This window comes from Hydra viridissima, unplaced genomic scaffold, assembly GCF_058129835.1.
Source record: "Hydra viridissima isolate aposymbiotic clone 2 unplaced genomic scaffold, HvirCarnegie_v1 scaffold_3, whole genome shotgun sequence".
In the NCBI taxonomy this organism is placed as follows: Eukaryota; Metazoa; Cnidaria; class Hydrozoa; order Anthoathecata; family Hydridae; genus Hydra; species Hydra viridissima.
Window position 1 is genome coordinate 7,293,573 of NW_028324302.1, and position 21,430 is coordinate 7,315,002.

At 30.2% G+C, this 21,430-nt stretch overlaps 2 protein-coding genes, 1 long non-coding RNA gene and 1 pseudogene across 9 annotated transcripts; 2 read left to right on the top strand and 2 right to left on the bottom strand.

The window, feature by feature from the left end:
• The first annotated feature begins 447 nt into the window (after window positions 1-447).
• LOC145180686 (putative ATP-dependent RNA helicase DHX34) lies at window positions 448-10,942 on the top strand. 5 transcript variants are annotated; one of them, XR_016450638.1, is made up of 17 exons: window positions 589-680; window positions 772-851; window positions 1,079-1,207; window positions 1,313-1,392; window positions 1,482-1,619; window positions 1,906-2,040; window positions 2,143-2,197; window positions 2,352-2,441; window positions 2,888-2,927; window positions 3,029-3,082; window positions 3,166-3,243; window positions 3,348-3,503; window positions 3,609-3,716; window positions 3,851-3,947; window positions 4,029-6,066; window positions 10,342-10,523; window positions 10,677-10,942. XR_016450638.1 is itself a non-coding variant. In XM_090081499.1 (15 exons), exons 1-15 carry the CDS (start codon window positions 610-612, stop codon window positions 6,002-6,004), a joined length of 3,375 nt encoding a protein of 1,124 aa, XP_089937625.1. In that variant the 5' UTR covers window positions 448-609; the 3' UTR covers window positions 6,005-6,074. The 5 variants fall into 5 exon arrangements, 1 of the variants encoding a protein (XP_089937625.1); XR_016450637.1 differs by lacking the exon at window positions 10,677-10,942 and having other exon boundaries at window positions 448-680; window positions 2,352-2,529; window positions 10,342-10,421; XR_016450640.1 differs by lacking the exons at window positions 10,342-10,523; window positions 10,677-10,942 and having other exon boundaries at window positions 448-680; window positions 2,352-2,529; window positions 3,348-3,515; window positions 3,592-3,716; window positions 4,029-6,058.
• LOC145180687 (uncharacterized) lies at window positions 6,017-8,177 on the bottom strand. Its single transcript, XM_080055620.2, has 3 exons — window positions 7,567-8,177; window positions 7,245-7,464; window positions 6,017-7,092 (listed from the first exon to the last, which is right to left on the bottom strand). The coding sequence occupies exons 1-3, from the start codon at window positions 8,057-8,059 to the stop codon at window positions 6,114-6,116; spliced, it is 1,692 nt and encodes a 563-aa protein (XP_079911746.2). The 5' UTR covers window positions 8,060-8,177; the 3' UTR covers window positions 6,017-6,113.
• Window positions 10,943-13,908: 2,966 nt separating the features above from the next.
• On the bottom strand, window positions 13,909-19,864 carry LOC149890801 (uncharacterized). 2 transcript variants are annotated; one of them, XR_016450893.1, is made up of 3 exons: window positions 19,345-19,864; window positions 15,321-15,462; window positions 13,909-14,296 (listed from the first exon to the last, which is right to left on the bottom strand). It is a non-coding gene; the product is annotated as an uncharacterized LOC149890801 (long non-coding RNA). The 2 variants fall into 2 exon arrangements; XR_016450892.1 differs by having other exon boundaries at window positions 15,248-15,462.
• On the top strand, window positions 16,381-19,668 carry LOC145180688 (ceramide synthase 6 pseudogene; annotated as a pseudogene). Its single transcript, XR_016450891.1, has one exon. The product of XR_016450891.1 is annotated as a ceramide synthase 6 pseudogene (transcript).
• Window positions 19,865-21,430: the final 1,566 nt, after the last annotated feature.

The window sequence follows — 21,430 nt, forward strand, 5'->3', positions numbered from 1 at the left end:
TTGAATTTTTTTTTAGATTTTAATTGTTTATTGTGGTAAACAATTACATTTGTAAAATTTCATGTTAAAATTAACATGAAATTTGTTGCGTCTATTATTAAAATGCTTCTTTTTCATGTTTCATTATTTTTGTTCATATATTTAAAGTTATTGTTGATATGTTTCCATCCTAATGTTGTTGCTACGACTTCTTCTTTATTGTATTTTCTTAAAACAAAATAATTTTATGATAAAGATTTACGAGAAAATTTAAATTCATGTTTCCTCCTCAGTTGTATTAATCAATTAAGGGAAAAAAAATTATTTTTAAGTTTTGTAGAATCAGTCATTTTTAACCAAAATCATATTAAAATATTATTTTTCAAATAAAAAAAATAATTTTATTTGTATTAAATCTTTTAAAACAAAGTTATGGATCTTAAAGTTATGGATATATATGTTATATATATATTTATGCGTGTATGTGTGTGTGTGTGTGTGTGTGTGTGTGTGTGTGTGTGTGTGTGTGTGTGTGTGTGTGTGTGTGTGTGTGTGTGTGTGTGTGTGTGTGTGTGTGTGTGTGTGTGTGTGTATATATATATATATTCTAGAATACTCTAATTATTTAAAATGGAAAAATGGTTAAACAACAAGGACCTTCTAAATGCTGTATTTTTTACAGATAAAGATATCATTCAAAGGTCATTTTTTGATATTGTAATTTTCAAATCCTTTATTTCAGTTGCAATTATAATTGAGAAAAAAAAAAAAAATTTATTTTTATTTTTTCAGAAACACAAATACTGCCAAAGATTTCTGGTTATTTTTGGAGAAGTATGAGCGTTTCAACTTGCAAAGAAAGAAAGCACCTGGTACTTTTCATTATATTTTATTCTTTTTGTAGCAAATAATCCAAATTATTTTGGAATGAACCTTATTTTCTATTTTTAAAGTAAATAAAATTGTTTCTATTTTTTAACTTAAAGTAAAAAGTAAGCTTTATAAGATGTTTCTTCTATTTTAAAAATGCAAAATATTTCTAATTTTTTTTCGATGAAGCATAAAGTGTTTTTTCAAAATGTTGTAATTGTTCATTAAGATGGTTCTTCAATTAAAAGAAATTTATATGAGATACCTGAAGATTATAGTAAATACCACAAAATCAACTTTGACTTATCTCGAGATGTTATTAAAAAAAGGTTCAACACATTTAAATACAATAAAAAAGGTACAACTTTGATGTTTGTTATTCAATATTTTTTCAAGTTTCCAAGTTTTAGCTGTTCATTAATCTGAAAATATATTTATAGATTTTCTGCTTCCAATCTTATAGATAATTTGCTTAAAATGGATGATATAATAGAGTTCAAAAATATCCTTTTGTATTATTTGGACTTTGTTCAAAAAAAAAGTGTAAGTTTGTTGTGAACCAATTTTTCAGTAAAATTAATTTCACGTAATTTAACGTTTTTTATATTTATTTTTTTGTATGGATTTTTTAGTTTGCTAAACTTCTGAAATTAAAGCAAGATCAGAATAACCTTCCAATCAAGCAGTATGAGCAGAGTATAGTCTATGCTGTTCAGCTAAATCAAGTAGTTATTGTGGCAGGAGACACTGGATGTGGAAAGTCAACTCAGGTATGTTGCATTAGACTTAATTCATTCTATAAAAAGATATTTTGGTAAAATTAATATTTAATTATCAAGGTTGGTTTTTATCTTTTTAATTGTCATTTTATTTTTAACACATGTTACTTTTAATACGTTACTTTTAGGCTGCAGTATAGAAAATTGTATTTAATTTACTTTGAGGATTCAAAGAAATGTTTTCCAATTTATATAAAGGTGGCAAAACAATTTAGATATAGAACAAGTAATTTACAGCATCTGTTATCAATAAATGTTAAACCTATTACTCTTTTAGGTTCCACAATATTTGCTTTTAAACGGTTATTATAATATTGCTTGTACACAACCTCGTCGTTTAGCATGTATCTCTCTAGCAAAGAGAGTTGGTTTCGAAACGCTGAATGAATATAAATCAGATATAGCTTACCAGGTAAATTTTTTTGGGTATTGGTTATTTATGTTTTAATCTCTTGCGTGGTTTAAGTTGATTCAACAAACCGATTAAAATACTGATAATTTAATTTTCCCTAAGGTGCGTTTTGAAACAAATCGGACCAAAAGTACAAAGGTTGTATTTTTGACTGAAGGTTTGTTGATTTTTCTTTTTCGTCTTTCCTTAAGTTTTTTTAGTTCTACATTTGCAAAAAGGAAATTTTTTTAATAATATTATCTTGAATTTTGTAATTTAGCTTTTTTTTTTTTTTTTTTTTTTTTTTTTTTTTTTTTTTTTTTTTTTTTCAGGTCTTCTTCTTCGCCAATTTCAATCAGATCCCAATCTTTCTATGTACGATGTGGTGGTGGTAGATGAAGTTCATGAAAGACATATAAACGGTGACTTTCTACTAGGTGTATTAAAGTGTCTTCTTCAGCATAGATCTGATCTTAAACTCATTCTCATGTCTGCTACCATTAATATAGAGTTAGTCATTTTTTCATCTTCATTCCGAATTTGAAATTTTTCTGATGAAAGAAGTATTATCAGTTCTGCCCTGCTTAGAAAATAGACCTTATTAAACAAAAAAAAAAAAATCAAAAAAAAAACAACAACAAAATAATTAAGCACCTATAACAATTAATTATTAAGCACCTAGATACATTATTAACTAATCAACACGAAAACAAACTAAACTCGATTTTTATCAGATACAATTTTTTTTTTAAGCAGAGCAGAACTCTAGAAAACTTTTTTAACCTTATGTTTTATACGCTATAAAAAGTGTAGTTTTTATTATTAAGTTTTTGTCTTTGAATAGTCATAGGACCTTTCCTTTTTTTAGTCTCTTTGCTAGCTACTTCCACGATGCACCAGTTATTCAAGTATTAACTTATTGTTTACTTTTTTCTTTTTCTTTTTTTTTTTTTTTGTTGTATAAAAGGTGTTTAGTAAAAGTACTACCATTTTTATATAAAATCTCCAGGTACCGGGAAGATTGTATCCAATCGAATTGCAATACATGCCGCATTTTGTTCAGGTAACGATAGAGTCTATATAATTATGAAGCGATTGTTTTTAGGACTCTTCGAGAAGAAAGTCATTCTCGGTTCTTATCTTTAGAAAAGCGAGCTCAAAGAAAAGCACGATCGGCTTGATCCTACTCCTTATTTAAAAGTTATGCAACTGATTGACAAAAAGGTTTCTTGTTGATACTGTTTTTAAGAAACATTTTTTACGCAATTTTGTTTTGTTTTTTTTTTTTGTTTTTTTTAAACGTGAATTATGTTTTTTTAATATGATAGTATCCTTCAAATGAGAGAGGCGATCTGCTGATATTTATGAGCGGCATGAGCGAAATTGCAGCAGTTGTTGAAGCTGCAAAAGATTATGCCGCGAAGAGTAAATCATGGATTATCCTTCCTTTGCATAGCTCGTTGTCTGTGGAAGAACAAGACAAGGTATAAGAGCAAGTTAGTTATAATCTTTATTAGATAACTAACTCTTAAAAACGGTTACATTTGATTTGTTTAATTTTAAGATACGTAGTTGTATGTTTTTTAAAGATATTTGATGTTGCTCCCGATGGTGTTCGAAAATGTATCGTATCTACAAACATTGCTGAGACATCTATTACTATTGACGGAGTGAGATTTATTGCAGATTCAGGAAAGGTATACAATTTTAATGTGAGAAGACTCTTTGTCAAAAGCTAAACATTAGAAAATATTGCTTATGTAATGACTACTAATTTAAAGAAAACAATTATCTTTTATTTATTTATTTATTAATTTTTTTCAAAAATAAGGTTAAGGAAATGAGTTATGATCCTCAAGTAAAAATGCAAAGATTGCAGGAATTTTGGATTAGTCAAGCTAGTGCTGAACAGCGCAAAGGAAGGGCAGGTAAAAGTCTGCTTTTTTTGTTGCTTATTTATAGTTTATGCATAGCGCGGATTATAGACGTCGTTACATTTTTTTAAATAGGGCGTACAGGGCCTGGTGTTTGTTTTCGTTTGTATTCAGATGAAGATTATTGTGAATTTTCGAATTACTCTACCCCAGAAATACACCGTGTGCCTCTTGATACATTAGTCTTGCAGATGGCTAGTCTGGGTTTGCGTGACGCTACGAGATTTCCATTTATCGAACCACCTATGAAATCAAGTCTTGTAAATGCCACATACTTCTTAAAGCTCCAGAATGCTTTGACTTCAGATGGTAACCTTACTCCCCTTGGTCGCATGCTTTCACGGTTACCAGTTGATATTGTAATTGGAAAGATGCTAATCATGGGAAGCTTGTTTAGTGTAATTGACCCAATCCTAGTTATTGCAACGGCGTTAAGTGTACAAAGTCCATTGACGAAGCGTTTTGATAGCAATGCTGAGTCTAGTGATATGAAAAGGAAAGAGCTATTCTCTGAGCACGGAGATCCATTCACTCTTTTAAGGGCGTACAATGAGTGGATAATAGTAAAATCTGACCGCAGAACTAACTCTCGAAAGTGGTGTAAACACCGCGGTCTTGAAGAGCAACGTTTTTATGAAATGTCTAAATTGAAGCAGCAGTTTGAGGATCTGCTAATTGATCATGGGCTAATGAGAAAATCACATGTTCAATCGAGCAGCACGGAGCGCAGTGAGCGAAGTCATTTGCTCAAAGTAAAGAAAGAGTATAATTCACAGTCCAATCGCAAACGTAAAGTTCTGAAGTTAGAAAATAACTCAGCAGATTTGAGTAGTGAAAGTGACAGCGATTGTGTGGATATAAATGATATTAACTTTAAGTTACGTCACAACTTGTCTAAACTTGAACAATCCTCAATTCAGAATCAAAAGTTTAGTCATCGTGATATTAACTTGTTGAAGCTGATTCTTAGTAGTGGGTTATACCCACAAATTGCAATTCCTGACGAAACAAATCCATGGCGTAAACAAAGCGAACAAATCTTCCATACTAAAGACAAGCAATTTCTTATGTTACACCCTACGTCCGTTTACTTTTTGCAACCTGATTTTCTTGAAAGCCTATATAACACTGATAAAAATCCTTCGAACATACCAACTACCGAAGGACGGTATATACACTCTCGAGAGCTCCTGTTGTATGTATCTTTGCTTGAAACTAACAAAGCGTATATCGTAAACACTGCACGTGTTCCAGCCCTTCAAACGCTGTTGTTATTATCGTCGAGTATCGATACTAATTCGGATTGCACTTCGCTGGTCTTTGATAATTGGCTTGAGATGAGTTTTCAAACAAATTTTGATGCTAAATTGTTACTTTCAAACGTTGTTCAAATAAGGAGCGCATGGGAGAGGCTTCTTGAACAAAAGTTGGGGATATATGAGCTAGACGATGAGAAGGAGATTGCTAAAAAATTGCGGTCAATATCTGCTTTAGAAAATATTGTATCTCAGAAACTTGCAGAGTTCATTGACACAGATATTTCATACAAACTTCGTAGAATTTCTTCTGTGGAAGTCAAGCACATGTTTATTAAAGGGCAAAGTTTGGAAACTGCATTGAAAGAAAATGAAGATTCGTTTGCTAGCAAACCATTTTCAGGGGCGGTAAATATGGAAAAAGGTGGAATTTCTGTGACGTCTTATCTTACATACGGTTGCATAGTAGATTCGTTGACTTCCAGTGTCGCCTCGGGTCAGGCAAATTATCTTCGTGAACATTATCACTGTCCGAAATGTGATGAGCACATCATTTGCACTGTTGTTGAACGAATACAACATGACAAAAAATGTGTTATAAATGCTCTTGATGAAAAATCGGTTGAAACCTCGCTGATGCCGGAAAACAAAACGGAGCTTGCATCTCATAGCGTGATAAAACAAAAGTATTTTTGCGACAATTGTAATGAAGAGTTCGATCTTTCAACTGTTGAAATTCTCAAACATAAAAAATTTCATAAAAGTAATGCTGACGGTCAGTTGAAGCAACAATAAACATAAACGACATTTCTTATACTAATCATTTTAAAATACAAATTACTAAAAAAATATACATGGTAAGTCTTTTTTTTTTTTCTTCGTTATTATTATTATTTTTTTCTGTTTATTTTTTTCTCATCATTTTTCTCTTTACGAAATTTCGCATTCGTTTTTTTAATCCGAGTTTCACCGGTTTCTTATTGACGTTTTTATTTAAAGAGTCTGAAATCTCATTTGCTTCACACGTTTCATTTTTGCTTGCTGCTCTTTTACTGTCTTTAAGTTGTTGCTCGCCATAGCATGCATCTTGTAAATCTTGAATACTAATCTCTGTTTGAGGTATTTTGTTGCATGTTGCTTCTCCATGCTCACGTGGTCTTTCGTGTGTTTTTCTTTTTCTCATTCCTTGGCTTCTTTTTTTAACAGTATTTTCCACTTCGTCTGTGCTAGCTAACAGTCCACTTGCTTCAAACACACTATCGTCACCTGATAAATAACAATCCAATTCATCAAACACGCTATCGTCAACTGTTAAATAGGAATCCAGTTGGTGCACGTCCAGGTTGTTTAGCATGCATTCGTATTTATCGTCTACCGTGTATTTTTTGTTCGATACTTTGGTATTATTTTGTTGACTCAATAAGATATCCTGTAGATAGCCGACTGCGGAGGCGTTTTCGACAAAAGAGTCTATTTGATTGCATTTTTTTTTAGTAATACGCTTTTTCATGGACTTGTCTGCAAAATTATACGTCATGGTTTCTTTAAAAGAATTGATGTAATTAAATGTAGAAATCTTTTCGTGATCAGGCATCTCATCATCAGAATGACGTGAGTTTCCGTCTTCAACCAAATGGTTCGTTATGTAGTCGAACTTTAGAGCTTTCGGCTTCAATAGTCTTCTTGATTTAAAGTTTTCTTCGGTTGCAGTTTTTAGTTTATTTGATGAACCACGAATATAATTTTTAAACTCCTGACAAATTTCGTGAGCTTTAGCATAATATTTTGCTTGGTATTTAACTGGCACTTTTTGCCAAACTTCTGATAGTTTTTCATTAATGGTTTTTTCGTCAGCATTAGGGAATTCTGTCAACACCAAAGATCTGAAAACGAATGGTTTTAATACCTTGATGAATCGTTTTTTGTATCATTATTCAAATGAAAGGTGCTTTACGTTGAAGTAAAATATTCGCATCCTCCAAAAAAAGCGCGCCCACAAATTACATACACACAGACCTAAGATTGCATAAATTACCTGTATTTTTCTGACCATATATCAAACGCTTTCGGTAGGAGTTGTGCGGCATTTAAATTTGAATCGTTTAAAAACATTTCCCTATGCTCTAATTGGTTCGAAACCTCTTTCGTACAACCTATTATTTTGAACATGTTTGTGTCAATATCGTCAACTCGATCAATCAACTCTAAGACATCAGAAACCTCCTCTTTTTTGTATGCACTGGTTTCCATAACACCTAAGATAAAGATAATAAAAAGAAAAATTCAGAAAAAGTTAAGATTGGTATGTTTTGATGATGTAACATACTTATCATTTTTGTAACAAATCGTTAAATCACCTGAGCTTGACGTTTTTAAAGCTTGATTATTGCTGTCTTGATTAAGTGAGGTGCTTGCGTAGTTGCAGTAAACTTCAGCATTATTTACTGGAAGTATTTGAGAATCTTCAAAATCTGTTTGGCTTATTGTGCTATTATTTTTGAAATCTTGAAAAAACTCTCTGTAATTTCCAAAAGTTGACTGGTTGCTTAACCAATTATTATTGATAACGATACGTTCACAATACCCTGGTGTTTGATTGTGATAGCTGTCTGAAATGTGCACAGGAGTATAAGATATTTCTTTAGTCGATTTCCAAAATGTATCATTATTGTTGTTCTCAGTAAACTTTTCAGAAAAGTAACGCCATGAATTATCACATCCATCCCAAACACTTAAAAGTTCAGCGTACGTTTTACCTTGGTCTGTGTTAATTATCTTTTCTTCATTTTGACTATCAATGTGTTGCAAATTATAATCAAAAATCCACTCCCTACGAGAATTATAATCCATGATAGGAGAAGGCAACTTTAAGTGATTTGCCTTTTTTTTTTTTTGTTTTTTTGTTTTTTGTTTTCATTTATATTGACTTCCTTCAGCGTTAGTCTTCTTCACTGTTTAATGACTTCTTTTCGCGTAAAATTCCAAATGTTCAAAATAAACTGATGATTTAAAGACTTTCTCAAAAAAAAAGTAAATAATAACAACACATAATATCAGTACCGTGAGTAGCGATATTTGTGTGTGTGTGTGTGTGTGGGGGGGGGGGGGGGGTTAGGGAAGCCATTCATCGCACAAACACTATCGACAGAAAGTTTGAGGCAGGTACTGAATTTTTAGAAACAAGTGAATAAATAAACCTTTTCAGATCAAGTTTTTATTCTAGTTGTTATATTTACAAGAACCAATTATCATTAAACATTTTTTTTTATCAATAAAATCAAAAGGATAAAATCATTACCTGCCTCAAACTTTCTGTCGGTAGTGTAGGTATAGCATATGTATAATAACTGCAATAACATATAAACGTTTAACAGTTTTATATTTACCATCAGCTTTAGTTCTAACCAACCAGCTACAGGCTGAAACAAATAAAGCTAACTGACTGGTTTGAAGTGCTGTGTCTTAATTTTTTAGCCTTAATTTCATGAGGGCTCTGTTGATAATTTTTTATCTTTAATAGGGTGAGTGGTTCAAGCAAAGAGTATAAGTATTTGTATTAAAGCTTTCAATAGTAAAAAGAACAAAAAAAACATGAAAAAATCTCAGACCTACAGTCTCCATTAGTTAACTTAATCGCTCAATAATACTGTATGTGTTCTTAAATCTTTCTGTGATAACTTAAAAAGGTTTCCACAGACCATTCGCATGCAGGAACCGTCACTCCTCTTACCCCTATATCACTGATTTGATTCACTTTACTCGGTATTTATTAGGTGTCTCCTTTTCAACTCTATTGATCGCTTTATGGTTCATAAAAGTAGCCCTCTTCTTATGTCACACGTCTTACGACGAAATGTTGGCTTTACTGATATTGCATTAGAGACTAATGCACTTTAAAGAAGACTTGAGATTTTCATCGATGGTATTGTGAGGGGTGACGGGGGGGGGGACGAAAGAAATAGTAAACATAAGTCTATCATTTTCACTCGATTCATGCTTATTACTTATCGAGCAGTGAAAAAAATGACAATCAAAACAGAAGGTGGGCTTGTACAACTGCATGAATGATAAAACAGTACAACTAAATTAAAATTTGATTTCTTAATAACAACTAGACATTCAATTTTGTTTACATTGATTAAATTATCATAGTTCAGTTTTTAAGCATTGTAATACTATTGTAGCTATTTTATGATTTTTATAAATGAACTAAGGTCAAAGATAAAAGTTTAAATAAGAATTTAACTGGAAAAACCTGTTGAGAATCGTAAATCAGAGCTCTAAATTAAAACACTAATTGAATCAGAACAATAAAAATATTTTTCTGTTTGAACAACACCTGATTTAAGAAACAACTGCGTGTGCAGAAAAAGAAAGGTTAAGAAAATCTATGAAGAAGAAATGAGTGTTTTCGGAAGATATAGAAAAGAATTGAATTTAAGTCTACCATTCAACGATTTATAGAATTACAATCTATAACACAAACAATATACAAATATCGTCAGGTGAGACGCACTGTGGCTGGGGTAGACCAACAAACATAAATGGACGACAGTACAATTATCTTAAGTTATCTTAAAGTACTATTTTTTAAGTTATTTTAAAGTACTATTTTAAAGTAGATTTTAATTGCTATTAGTTTTAAAATAACTTCTAACATTTTTTCTATTTGAAAAAATGCTGAAGTTTTATCATTTTATGGCAGCCTTTTTAAAATTATGAATCCTTCTAAAAAAATGCTACGCTGAAATATGGATGCAATCTACGAATGTGTCCCAATTTATAATTTATTAAAACCTGAATGATCAAAAACTCACTTTAACAGTTTTATATTAATCTTTGTAGATTTATAAATCAAGTTATTCAGATGCAGTAGCGTGCAAAAAAGTTTATGAACACCAAATTTTCTTCAGTTTTTAAAGCATAATTTCTCACAAATTTTCTCGAATCAGCTTTTTATCAAATGTTCTTTATTATAATTCAGTTAATAATACAAACCACAAAAATAATAAATTTAACGGTTAATTAAAATTGAATTTTTTTTGAAAAGGTTTCCATGTAAAAGTTTAAAAACAACTGAATTTGATTAAAAGTTATTTCAAAAATGAGTAAAATATCATTTTTTCAATAAGAGTATTTGGTGGCATACCCATTTGCCTTCAAAATAGCATCACAGCGACGAATTGAATCAACAAAGTTAATGAGAACATTCTTCAATCAAACAAATCAATGGCGTTTGTTGCTTGGTTTTCTACCAATTGCTGGTCGATGGACTTCCAGAGATGCTCAATAGAATTGAAATCTGGGTTATGTGGTAATTTCTTATGATTCAAAATAATCTTTAATAGATCCGGTGCAATACTTTGGATTATCATTTTATTGTAAGATACATTTGCGATTCATTTTATCTTTTGCATATGGTAACTTTACATTCTTCATGATGTTTAAATAAACTCATGATGTTTAGATAAACCTTCTATGCGATGAATCTTGACGATGTCGTGACGTAATTTGTCGTTACCAACACAAAACATCCCCAAACCATAAGATTTCCTCCGCTATGATTAACAGTAGTTAATTTATATTTTGGGTTGAGTCTGTCTCCTATTCCCTGCATCAGTTTAGAGGGATATTGTCAATACAAATAGTTTGTATACATAGAGTGTAAACAAACTTCATGTAATACTGATATTTTTATGTTTAACGTTTAGAAAAACTGTATACATTTCAAAATACCATTTTTATTTTTAATACTTTTAATATTGGTTCATAAAAACATGTAATTGGATCATATGAACCAATCATATGATCATTTGATTTGTTCTTTAACTGAAGACTTTGTAGAGACTCAAAAGTTTACTCGGTAATTTCAACTTTGAATGTAAACCATTTTAATATATATTTTAAATTAAATGAAATTTGACAAAAGCTTTTATTGAAATTCCTTATTTTATTAAAAAAGGTTTAAAATAAATTGATAGAAAACTAAAAACTTTAATTAAAATGAAGTTGACAAAGGCAAGATTTCATTCAGAACATAGAAAAGTGCTTTTGCTGTCTAAATAAGGACAAAAAAGTATTTTACTCTTAAAAAATGAGAATTGGTAAAGTTAGTGATACAGATGTGGTTCATGGTTTCAATCTAGAAATAAACATTCGTCCATCTAGCATTTGTGGCACCTGTGTTAAAATCTTGTACTTAAAGAAGGCAAGTATAGTAAAGAAGGTTTTAGTATAATATAATTTTTTTTTAATTTGGACATAAATTCATTCAAAAGTTTGCAATTTTAAAAAATTTATAGAAAATACCAGTAAATCAATAGAAGGGTCCTGGAAAAAGGGAAGGTTTACTTTTTATATGTCTTGTCCAATATGCAGTCTTATTTTTATAAATGAAGCATCATTTGAACAAAAGAAGACCTTGATGATCTATTCTGGTCGCAATATGATCACAAGTTAGGAAAAGGTATTAGGCATGGGCAAAGCGAAATAAAATTCGAAATCTCCAGAACCTCATACAATCTAAAGGATAAAAAATTTCACAGAGAGCTTAGAGTATTGATCTTAATGCATTGAAAACCATTAAAAACAAATCCTTCTACCTTGAGGTATTCAAATTCAGAATATTGAGTTTTAGTGCAGTTAAACACTATTAATTTTAGTGCAGTAGACAAACTTTCTAAACATCGCATTATGTATTCTAAACATTTCACAAAACATATCGTTTAAAAAAAATGGTTGAAAAAAACTTAGATTTTTGTACTATAAAATAATTAGGTTGCCTTTTGAACTAATTGCAAATCAGCTTAAAAGTTTTTTGTAAAAATAGATTTTGTAAACTAGCAATTCTTTAATTTGACAGTTTTTTAAGGTTTTTATAAAACTCTTGGAACAAAAAAAAATCTGATGACACAAAGTCAGCTTTAGTAATACTTATACCTACTTAGTCAACTTTTACCAGAAAAAAAAGCAATCTGATTAAATATCTCTTCCAGTAGTTTCCATGGTTTCTGAACCATTTAAACTAGTAGAAGAGGTATGCAATCAAAGAAACCTGAACCCATTCAGTTCCATCATTAGGCTGGGAATCGATGGTGGCTAAGGCTCTCTAAAAACTGTGATAAATATTTTTGATCACGAGTCTTCAGCAGACTATAAAAACGTTAAGCTCACTGGCGCCAAAAAAATGCAAATTTAGGGCATTGTTCATGGAGTTCAAGAGAACAACTACGACTTAAGAAGATTAATTAAGATGACAAAGCTAAATGAACTGAAATTTTGTGGTAGCAGATCTCAACTGTAGGTTTGGCTGTCAGTAAATTAATTTTATAGAATTTACAACAAAAAAATTAATTTTTTTGTTGTATTAATTAATATAAAATTTAAATATATGTATAAATATGTTAAATTTAAAAAAAACTTATTAAAAATGTTTTTGGAGCTTTTATTATTATCATTTTCTTTTTACTATTAGGGGCATGGTGGAAAGCTTGTTTACTGAATCTTCAGGCAGTTAAAACAGCTCAAAATCTTTATTATTGCCATCTAAAGTATGTTAAAGACAGTCAGTAATACAAGAACATGCAGGTTAACAAAAATATTATTAATCCATGGTTGATCCAAGAAAATTTTAATAGATGATCTGCATTTGTTTGAACATATAGTGACCTCCTGAACTGTATTTGTTTGAATGTATAGTGACATCCTGAACTGTATTTGTTTGAATGTATAGTGACCTCCTGAACTGTATTTGTTTGAATGTATAGTGACCTCCTTACTACGTGTGTTTTACTAAAAAATCCGCAAAGTCTCCCAAGAAGATGCAGTTTTTATTTCGTTTTCAGGCTGAAATAATCTAATAGTTTTTAAAATAAACTTTACATTACCATGATGTTCAACTTATAACCTCTATATTGATGCAGCGTACTGGACGTCTGACATACCTAACTCTGTCACTGAATAGCATAAATTTATATTCGTCAGAGAAATGGGCTTTTAACCAGTCAATAATTGTCCAGTTTATATGATTTATTGCAAATTTTATTCTGGCTTACAGATTTTTGGCAGATAACAGTGGTTTCTTAACTGCAGGCTATTTTGATGTAATCAACATTTAGTTATATCTACTCTAGGGTTCGTGCCAGAAACTGACGCATAAATGTATTAAGTTCGACAGAAGTATTGTGAAATTCATTCTTGGAATACCTAACCAATAATCTATCGGCCTTTTCAGTTGTAACTTTATATCTTCCTGCGAAAGACTTATTTTTAATATTTTTGCGCTGACGAAATTTCTTGATACAACATGTGACTTTTTCCTAGTTTTGAAACATCGTAAAGTTCTTTCTTTTATTTGAAACTTACTTAATCTTTCCCAAAGCTTTTGAAATATCTCAAAGCAGTTGAATTATTAAATTTAACAAATATTTTGGCCTGCAAAATAATCAATTGGATTTTGCTATTATACTTTAGTTTACAAAAGCTTAATTGAATTGCGGGGTGTGATATTGTATCTGAACTTTTGCAAGAAGCCTTTTAAAAAAAAATTAAGTTTTAGTTAACCATTATTATTTATCATTTTTTTGGTTTGTATTATTGTATTATGAATTGAATTAATATAAAGAACAATTGGTAAAAATTTCAGCTGATTTGAGAAAATTTGTAATGCTTTAAAAACTGAAAAAAATTTGGTGTTTCTAAACTTTGCACGCTAAAGTATATGTTGATAAAACCAATAAAGTGTTTAACATAAAAAAAAAATGCCTTTTACAGTGTATATGATACAAAAATACAATATATGTGACACTTATATACTGCATATATGATACATATTTATATATGATACAGGATATGTGATACTTATATATGATACAGTATTTTGTTTTGTTTTTAACAAGCATTTCTTTCCAAAATCTAAAAAAATTCCCATACATAAATTCTAAACTTATCTAAACATCTCCATATGTGTGCCTGTGTCTTTGTATGTCTGTTTGTGTCTGTTTATGACGCAACTGTGGCAATTGTTAACTTTCGAAATATTCAACAGATTTGGATAAAAGTTTTTCAAAATACGTCACCGATACAACTCTATATCAAAACGAAGAAAAAAATAGGCAGCAAATAAGCTTTTTGTCTATTACCGTATATACACCTGCACGCATTGTTTTAAAAATGAAAAATCAATAATTAAATCATCTCGTTACAGACTTAATAAGAAATAATCACCTGACATTTTTGTTTTCCATTAGAAGTAATAAAAAGTAAAAATAAAAGTTAAACTAAGCTTTGATATTTTACATCTCTTTTGATGACTTGTCGCCTTCCATTAGCGAATTTAAGGTTTTAGATTGAGTCTTGCCTACCCGTCCGGCACTCAAAGAATTACATTTCAAAGGAAGAACAATTCATAAGTTCGCTATTTCAACTTTTTGTCATTTTGTATTACTTTATTAAATTTTTGTTTATATTGAGGAAATCCAAGCAGGTTGAATGTTTTTTTACATCTAAATGTTTTTAAAGTGTCAATGATATGTTTAATAGAAGACCTACAAACCACATAGAATAAATTAGAGCCTATCACTCAAGATTTGAACATAGGTATATGGAGAACTTCCCCTGAACAATTAATTATTTATTGACTTAAAGTTGTTTTCCTGAACAACTACTCCCTAAGACAATTTCTTTCCTGATCTCTATGGTAATTTGTCCCAAGAACAATAACCCTTGTGGTAACTAACACATTGACAATCTGCCATTATTTTAGAAATAAGACATTTTTAAAATTTTTATGATACGGGAAGTAGCTGTCTTAGGTGGTATAATATACTTGGGAGATTATGTTCAGGGGTGATTTTCTTAGGGGTAATTTCTGAGTAACCAATATCCTAGAACTTTATAAACACGTTTTTATGCTTTTAATTCATCAATGTTATAATTTTTTTAAAATTATGTCGATGATTCTTAAAATAAAATCTCTCTACATTATGCACTACGTTTCGAAACTTAATATTCCATAACAAAATAAAACATTTCATTTACATAACAAAGCTATCAATAGAGGTTAGATTCCACATTTCTGCATACCCATAACAAAGTAAAACATTTCATTTACATAATAAAGCTATCAATAGAGGCTAGATTCCGCGTTTCTGTATATCCATAACAAAGTAAAGCATTTCATTTACATAACAAAGCTATCAATCGAGACTACATTTAGATTCCACATTTCTGTTTAAATCCCTTGTTTCTATCAACTAAAATAAATAAAAAAAGTTGTTAAAAATGTGAAGATGCTCCATAAACATATAAAAATATAGACTGATCGCAACGTAGAAGAACACACTAAAAAACTTTTACTAAATTATTCTTTTGGATCCATAAGCTTGATACTTTTGAATGCAGTTTTTTAAATTAAAAGGCTAACGCAATCGAATTTTAAAAAATCGATCGGCACCTTAATTCGACTAAATTGAGATTGGTGTAGTTTTGAAGTAAAGACGCGTTTTTATTTAGGATGGTTTCTGTTGAAAAATCAAAAAGAAACTCATAAAATTATCAGGTCTGGTTTCTACGGATTGTTTACCATTTTTGGCATGGGTGTTTTCCTATAACACTGCATGAAATCGAAACCAAACTTTTTAACGTTTTTTAATCATATACTTCAAGATTAGTAATCGAACATTGCAGAAATATGATGCGATATATTTGATATATTCTATAATTTTCGTTTCCATTAAATAAATGTAAAAAAGGAAGCATAAAAAATATGTTCTTAATTGGTAGCTTTACCAAAAAACAAAAAAATCTACTTAATCACTGACAGCAGCGAATAATAGTAAGCAAACTTTACAGCTAGAAATTTTTTGATAACACTTTTAAATATTCGATAGTGTCAGTTGCTTTTTATACAACTGAAAGTTTTAAGTTGTATCAAGCAGTTACTAAAGTTTTTTTTCTTCCCTAAACTAAAAGTAACCATGCAATTACCAGTTACACTAAACTGGTATGGTAAAACTCGGCTAAAAAGCAGAATGTAAAACATATTTTTCTTTTAAATGATGATAATATGTATAAAAATTATGATTGTATTTACAAAATATCTATTTATTTGTGAAAATAAGTAAAATGAAATACAATTATAAAAGTATGTTTAAAATTTTTAGATTTGAAAAATGTTTGAAGAGATACTAGATTTAATATGGGATGATCACTTCTGGCTTCCTGTTGAATTTAGTTGGGATGATTTTAAGAAGACAGATATCAATCGCCCACAACTATCAGATCTTTACATTACACCAGTGATAACAATTCTCTTTTTAATTGTTCGATATTTTTTTGAACAGTTTATTGCTTTGCCAATATGTAAATTATTACGCATCACTAAAGTTGAATCTGAAGCTAGTAAAATATGCGAGGAGGTTTTTTCAAATAAAACAGAAAATCCTTCTGAAGTTCTTTTGTCAGAAATAAGCATACAAACAGGATGGAGTGTACTAAAATGTAGTCGATGGTTTAATAAGCGTAGAAAGCAAAGTACAAAAGCTTCATTGATTAAAAAGAGCAAGGAGAGTTGTTGGCGTTGCTTTGTTTATTTAATATTTTTTGGCTATGGCAGCTATATTCTTATTCCAACAGGGTGGATCTGGGATATAAAACTTTGTTTTGTAGGTTTTATCAAGCATCAGGAATTGCCTCTTTCATTCAAGTGGTATTACATAATAGAAACAGCTTTTTATACATCATTACTTTGCTCCCAGTTTTATGATACCAAGAGAAAAGATTTTGTACAGCTTTTTGTTCATCACATTTTAACCATCACCCTGTTGAGTGGGTCATATATAATTGGTCACTTTAGAATTGGTTCTATAATTATCTGGTTGCATGATGCTTCTGATTACTGGCTTGAAGCAGCTAAAGTTGCCAACTATGCTAAACACCAGCGTGTTTGTGATGCACTTTTTGTAGTATTTGCATTGACATTTCTTCTGACTCGGTGGGTTTATTTTCCCATTTGGGTTTTGTATACTTGGATGAGATACAATACTGAACTGGCTGGTCATCTTCGCTCAATCCTGACAGCTCCATATATCTTATTAGGAGCTTGCTTTATTTTATTTGGATTACATTTATTTTGGGGTTATTTAATTGGTAAAATGGTGTACAAGTTTACAGCTGCTGGGAAGGTGGAGAAAGATGACAGAAGTGATGATGAGCAAAGTAATTTAGAAAGTGATGATGGAACAACAGATAGAAATTCTCTTTTGATAAGTAATGATAGCAGTAAAATTGATTAGGTTTTACAACAACAAATTGTTTGCTGGTTTACTATTTCTCTTTAATTTATTGCAAACTTTTTATTTTTTTTTAGTGTATTTATATAAATCTGCATATCCCATAATTCCATGGTTTTGTAATATTAATGGAATATCTAGAATTTATAAATAATTAATATTTATGTACTCTGACCTTTAACTTAAAGAGAAATGTGATCCAATAATTGACTTTTTTTTCATTCTTTTGAATATAGATTGTGGGGAAAATATGTTGAAAAAATCAGAAGTAAAGCCTTTAAAAACAGGCTATAGTTAATATTAATCAATATTTCTTCTCATTAGTTCATTTATTAAAATTCTTCCAAGAGATCCATCTGTTTTTGGAACTCTTTCTGTATTCTACTTTTCTAATTGGCGCATTTGCTTTGTTACCTATTACTTTCCTTTTTTTTTTAGCAGGAAGTCTATTAGTAACATTTAATCAAGATTCAAAAATCTGATCCAAACAAAAATAAAATAGAAAAAGGATAAAATTCAGTTGTTAGGTTTTATCTGTTCATTTGCACAACCTCAATGATGTCTCAAGACTCAATAATGTCTGTTTCATTCATTTCTGTTGGTAAAGTAATACATATTGAACATGATTGGAAAGAGCTGGTTACAATGAAAATGACTGTTTGTAGTTTACCATCAATCATTGTCAGATCAATAATGTTAAAGATTGTCCAGGTAGTGCCAAAAATACATTTCTACCACTAATAATTTTTTTATTTCTTCCTGAATTCTTATACTCTGCCATTGTTGCATCACTGTTCTGATACTATGATAGCAGTGGAATATAAATATCAAAGGTTTATAATAAAATGTTGAGGAGAGCTTCATTATCTCATAATTTGGTACCATCTTTTAAAAGTAAAGTTGTAATGGAACTTTATATGCCAAATAACTTTTCAGGGGCTAAATCCCTCATTTTTTGCTATTTGTTTGTGTGTTGATCGATATGTTGAACCATCATATCTATTTCCTTAGTGCATACTTAGTGCGTGGGAAATGTTACTGAATATTTAAATGACATGAACTTCACTTCAAGTATTCTGCTATCTATACGCTTCCTAAATTTAAAAAGGGAAGCATTGCTGAAAAATCAGTTGTGTTTTTTTGAGAGTTACAATCAAATTTAGCTTAACATTGTTTAAAGGAAGACAAAGAGAATATTTCAATAGCTAAATCTTTAATAATAGGCAATTGAGTTTGGGTAATTCCGCTTCAGGAAACATTTCTTGAACTCTTCCCATAGAATATGTTCCAACTGCTATTAATTTTTGGTTATTTTCCTGGCATTTTTAACTGCAGCGTGTTACATTCTTGATTGGAATACTTTAAAACAGTTTCAATTTTTATCCTTTTTTCTTGTTGCTGAATTCTCAAAATTTTATTAGGCCTTTCATCTTAGTTTTTATTAGAGCATCGATATTAAAAACAAGTTCTAACCAGGTTATATTCATTTATTTAAATACATTCCCTCTTGTATTTGCACTTTTCCACTTGCTCTGGATCTGCATTTCAAAATTGTGAGCTGTTTCATGGTTGTTATTAGGTGTGGTCATATCACCTTTTTTATTTCTCAGAAAAATAAATATTGTTTTAATTCGGTTTCATGAATGTTTAGGCGAGTTTTTTTGTCTTTCAAATAGGTAAAAAATTCTTTTTCCATTATTCTTGTAACTGAGTTACAACAAAAAATTTTCACTCTGTTCCAAACTCCCAAGATAGACTAGGTCCCGAGATAAATATCATCAAAGTTCATGCAAGGTGTGTTTTTAAAAGTCAGAGTAAGAATGTTTATAAAAAAAAGAACATTACCTTTTTATACGAACTTTTCAATGAACGTTTTTTAGGCAATTGATTTCCATTGCAGCTTTTAATGTTTGCTATAGGTGCCCAAACTCCATAAATGTCCAAAGTTTTAAAATTTTAAATTTTATTCGTTTCTTTACATATTTCCAGTACTAATCATTTGATCTAACCATCAAAACACTTTACTGGTCTGTATTTTATTCAGTTCAAGGAAAATAAAAGTTCATTTTCTTTTTAAAAATATTTACAACTTTGAATATCCAAAAGTAATAGCAATAACAACATTTTAACTTCTCACTAAAATTCTCCACCGCTCACTTTTCGACTTAAAAAGAGTAGAAGAGATGTTTTTATTACTCAACCAAAGGTACATGTAAAGAAATTTTATAAATAGATATAAAAACGAGATCTCCAGATATCATCTAAAAAATATAGAACATAACAAATGTTAATTAACACTTATTTTTTGTTGAAAGTCGCGATCAAAAGTGATCAACTATTTTAATGGATGTTGTTTCAACAGCAATTTTATCAACAACGGATCAATATTTACTTTTAACTCTGTATGTTGTTTACCTTACTGTTGACTTCTTTGAAATAAAACTATTGGTTGCTTGTAGAATCAACATGCCGTATACGTGTACATATACAACTGACAATCTTTTTTAATTCAATTTCAGAACATGGCTAGATAAATGCAGTGCATTCCTACCGAAGTGCGCTTGTTGCTTGAGATTTAGGCTGCACCTGTTTAGGCTATACCTGTTTGCTTTCCTATATAAAAAAAATAAAGTTTAACAAAGAATATTGACTTGTCATTTAAAAACCATCTCTTGGGTCAAAAACTACTTGGCAACTAACTGAGTAAAACCACCTTAATTTAAAACTGTAGTATATTTTAAAAACTTATCGCCTTTAGTTTTTTTAATAAAGCAAAAAAAATTTTTTTTTTTCAGTTGAAAATAGTTTATCACCTTTTTATCGCCCCCATAAGCTATAATAGTCTAAAACCATATACTTTTTATCGCCCCTATAAGCTATAATAGTCTAAAACCATATATTTTTTGGAGAATTTCACACAAGCTAGTATTTTATAGATTATACTTTATACAATATAATTGTAAGCACGATAATAAAAAGTCAACTGTATATATGCTTCACTGTAAAACCATCTAAAAAAACTGTAAAACTGTAAAATTGAGCATAGACTAGTTGAAACAGATTTCTTTGTAGTTTCGAGTTAAGATAATTTTTCTGTCATTTTTCAGCTCTTTCTGTACTTTCTTATTTTTGATAAATAAAAATATTGTTAATGTTATTAAAAATTTATTTCCATTTTCCCTATAAAAATTGCTCTGAACACTCTCTCTGAAACATTCTGCAACTAAATCGCGTCATATTATTGATGAGCCTTTTCAAGATTCATCAAGCGTCATTACACCTAGACTGGTTCCTGCAAAAAGACCTGGTTTATTTTCAAGGTTTGAGAAGAATGCTATAAATGCGGTTACTCATGGTTTTAACCGTGTGCATGCTCTCATTGATCCTTACGTCCCAGAGGTGGTGAAGAAAACAGTGAGCAATGTAAGAAATGGAGTTGAAAAAAGAATAAAGTCTCTCAAAGACATTGTATTCGGTAAACCACAAATAAAATTTGAATTGACCAATCACGAGCTGAGACACATCACCGAACAATTTACATACACTCCTAAAATAAATTATCAAGACGCTTCTGCCTTTTTAGACTTGGTCAAAGAGTCAGCAGTTAAAGTTATGAAAAGAAATACAAAGACGAACCTTGTTTTGACATGTGAAATGACGCGTGTGAGCATTTCAACTGGACAATAAACCACTCGAATTGTTCCCTTTCCTTCCGACTATGAAATTATACTAGAGTCTACAGATCAAAGAGAATTTTATAACACAGCGAAAGAAAAAGTTCTTGAAAAAATGGTTAATTACAGCAAAGAGGGATCCAATTGGAAAATGACTAAAATTTTGAAAATAGACATTAACATGATCGATTACACCCCTCTCATCGGTTCGTCATACATCGAGATTCCACCTGAACTGAAAAACAAAAAGACAATTA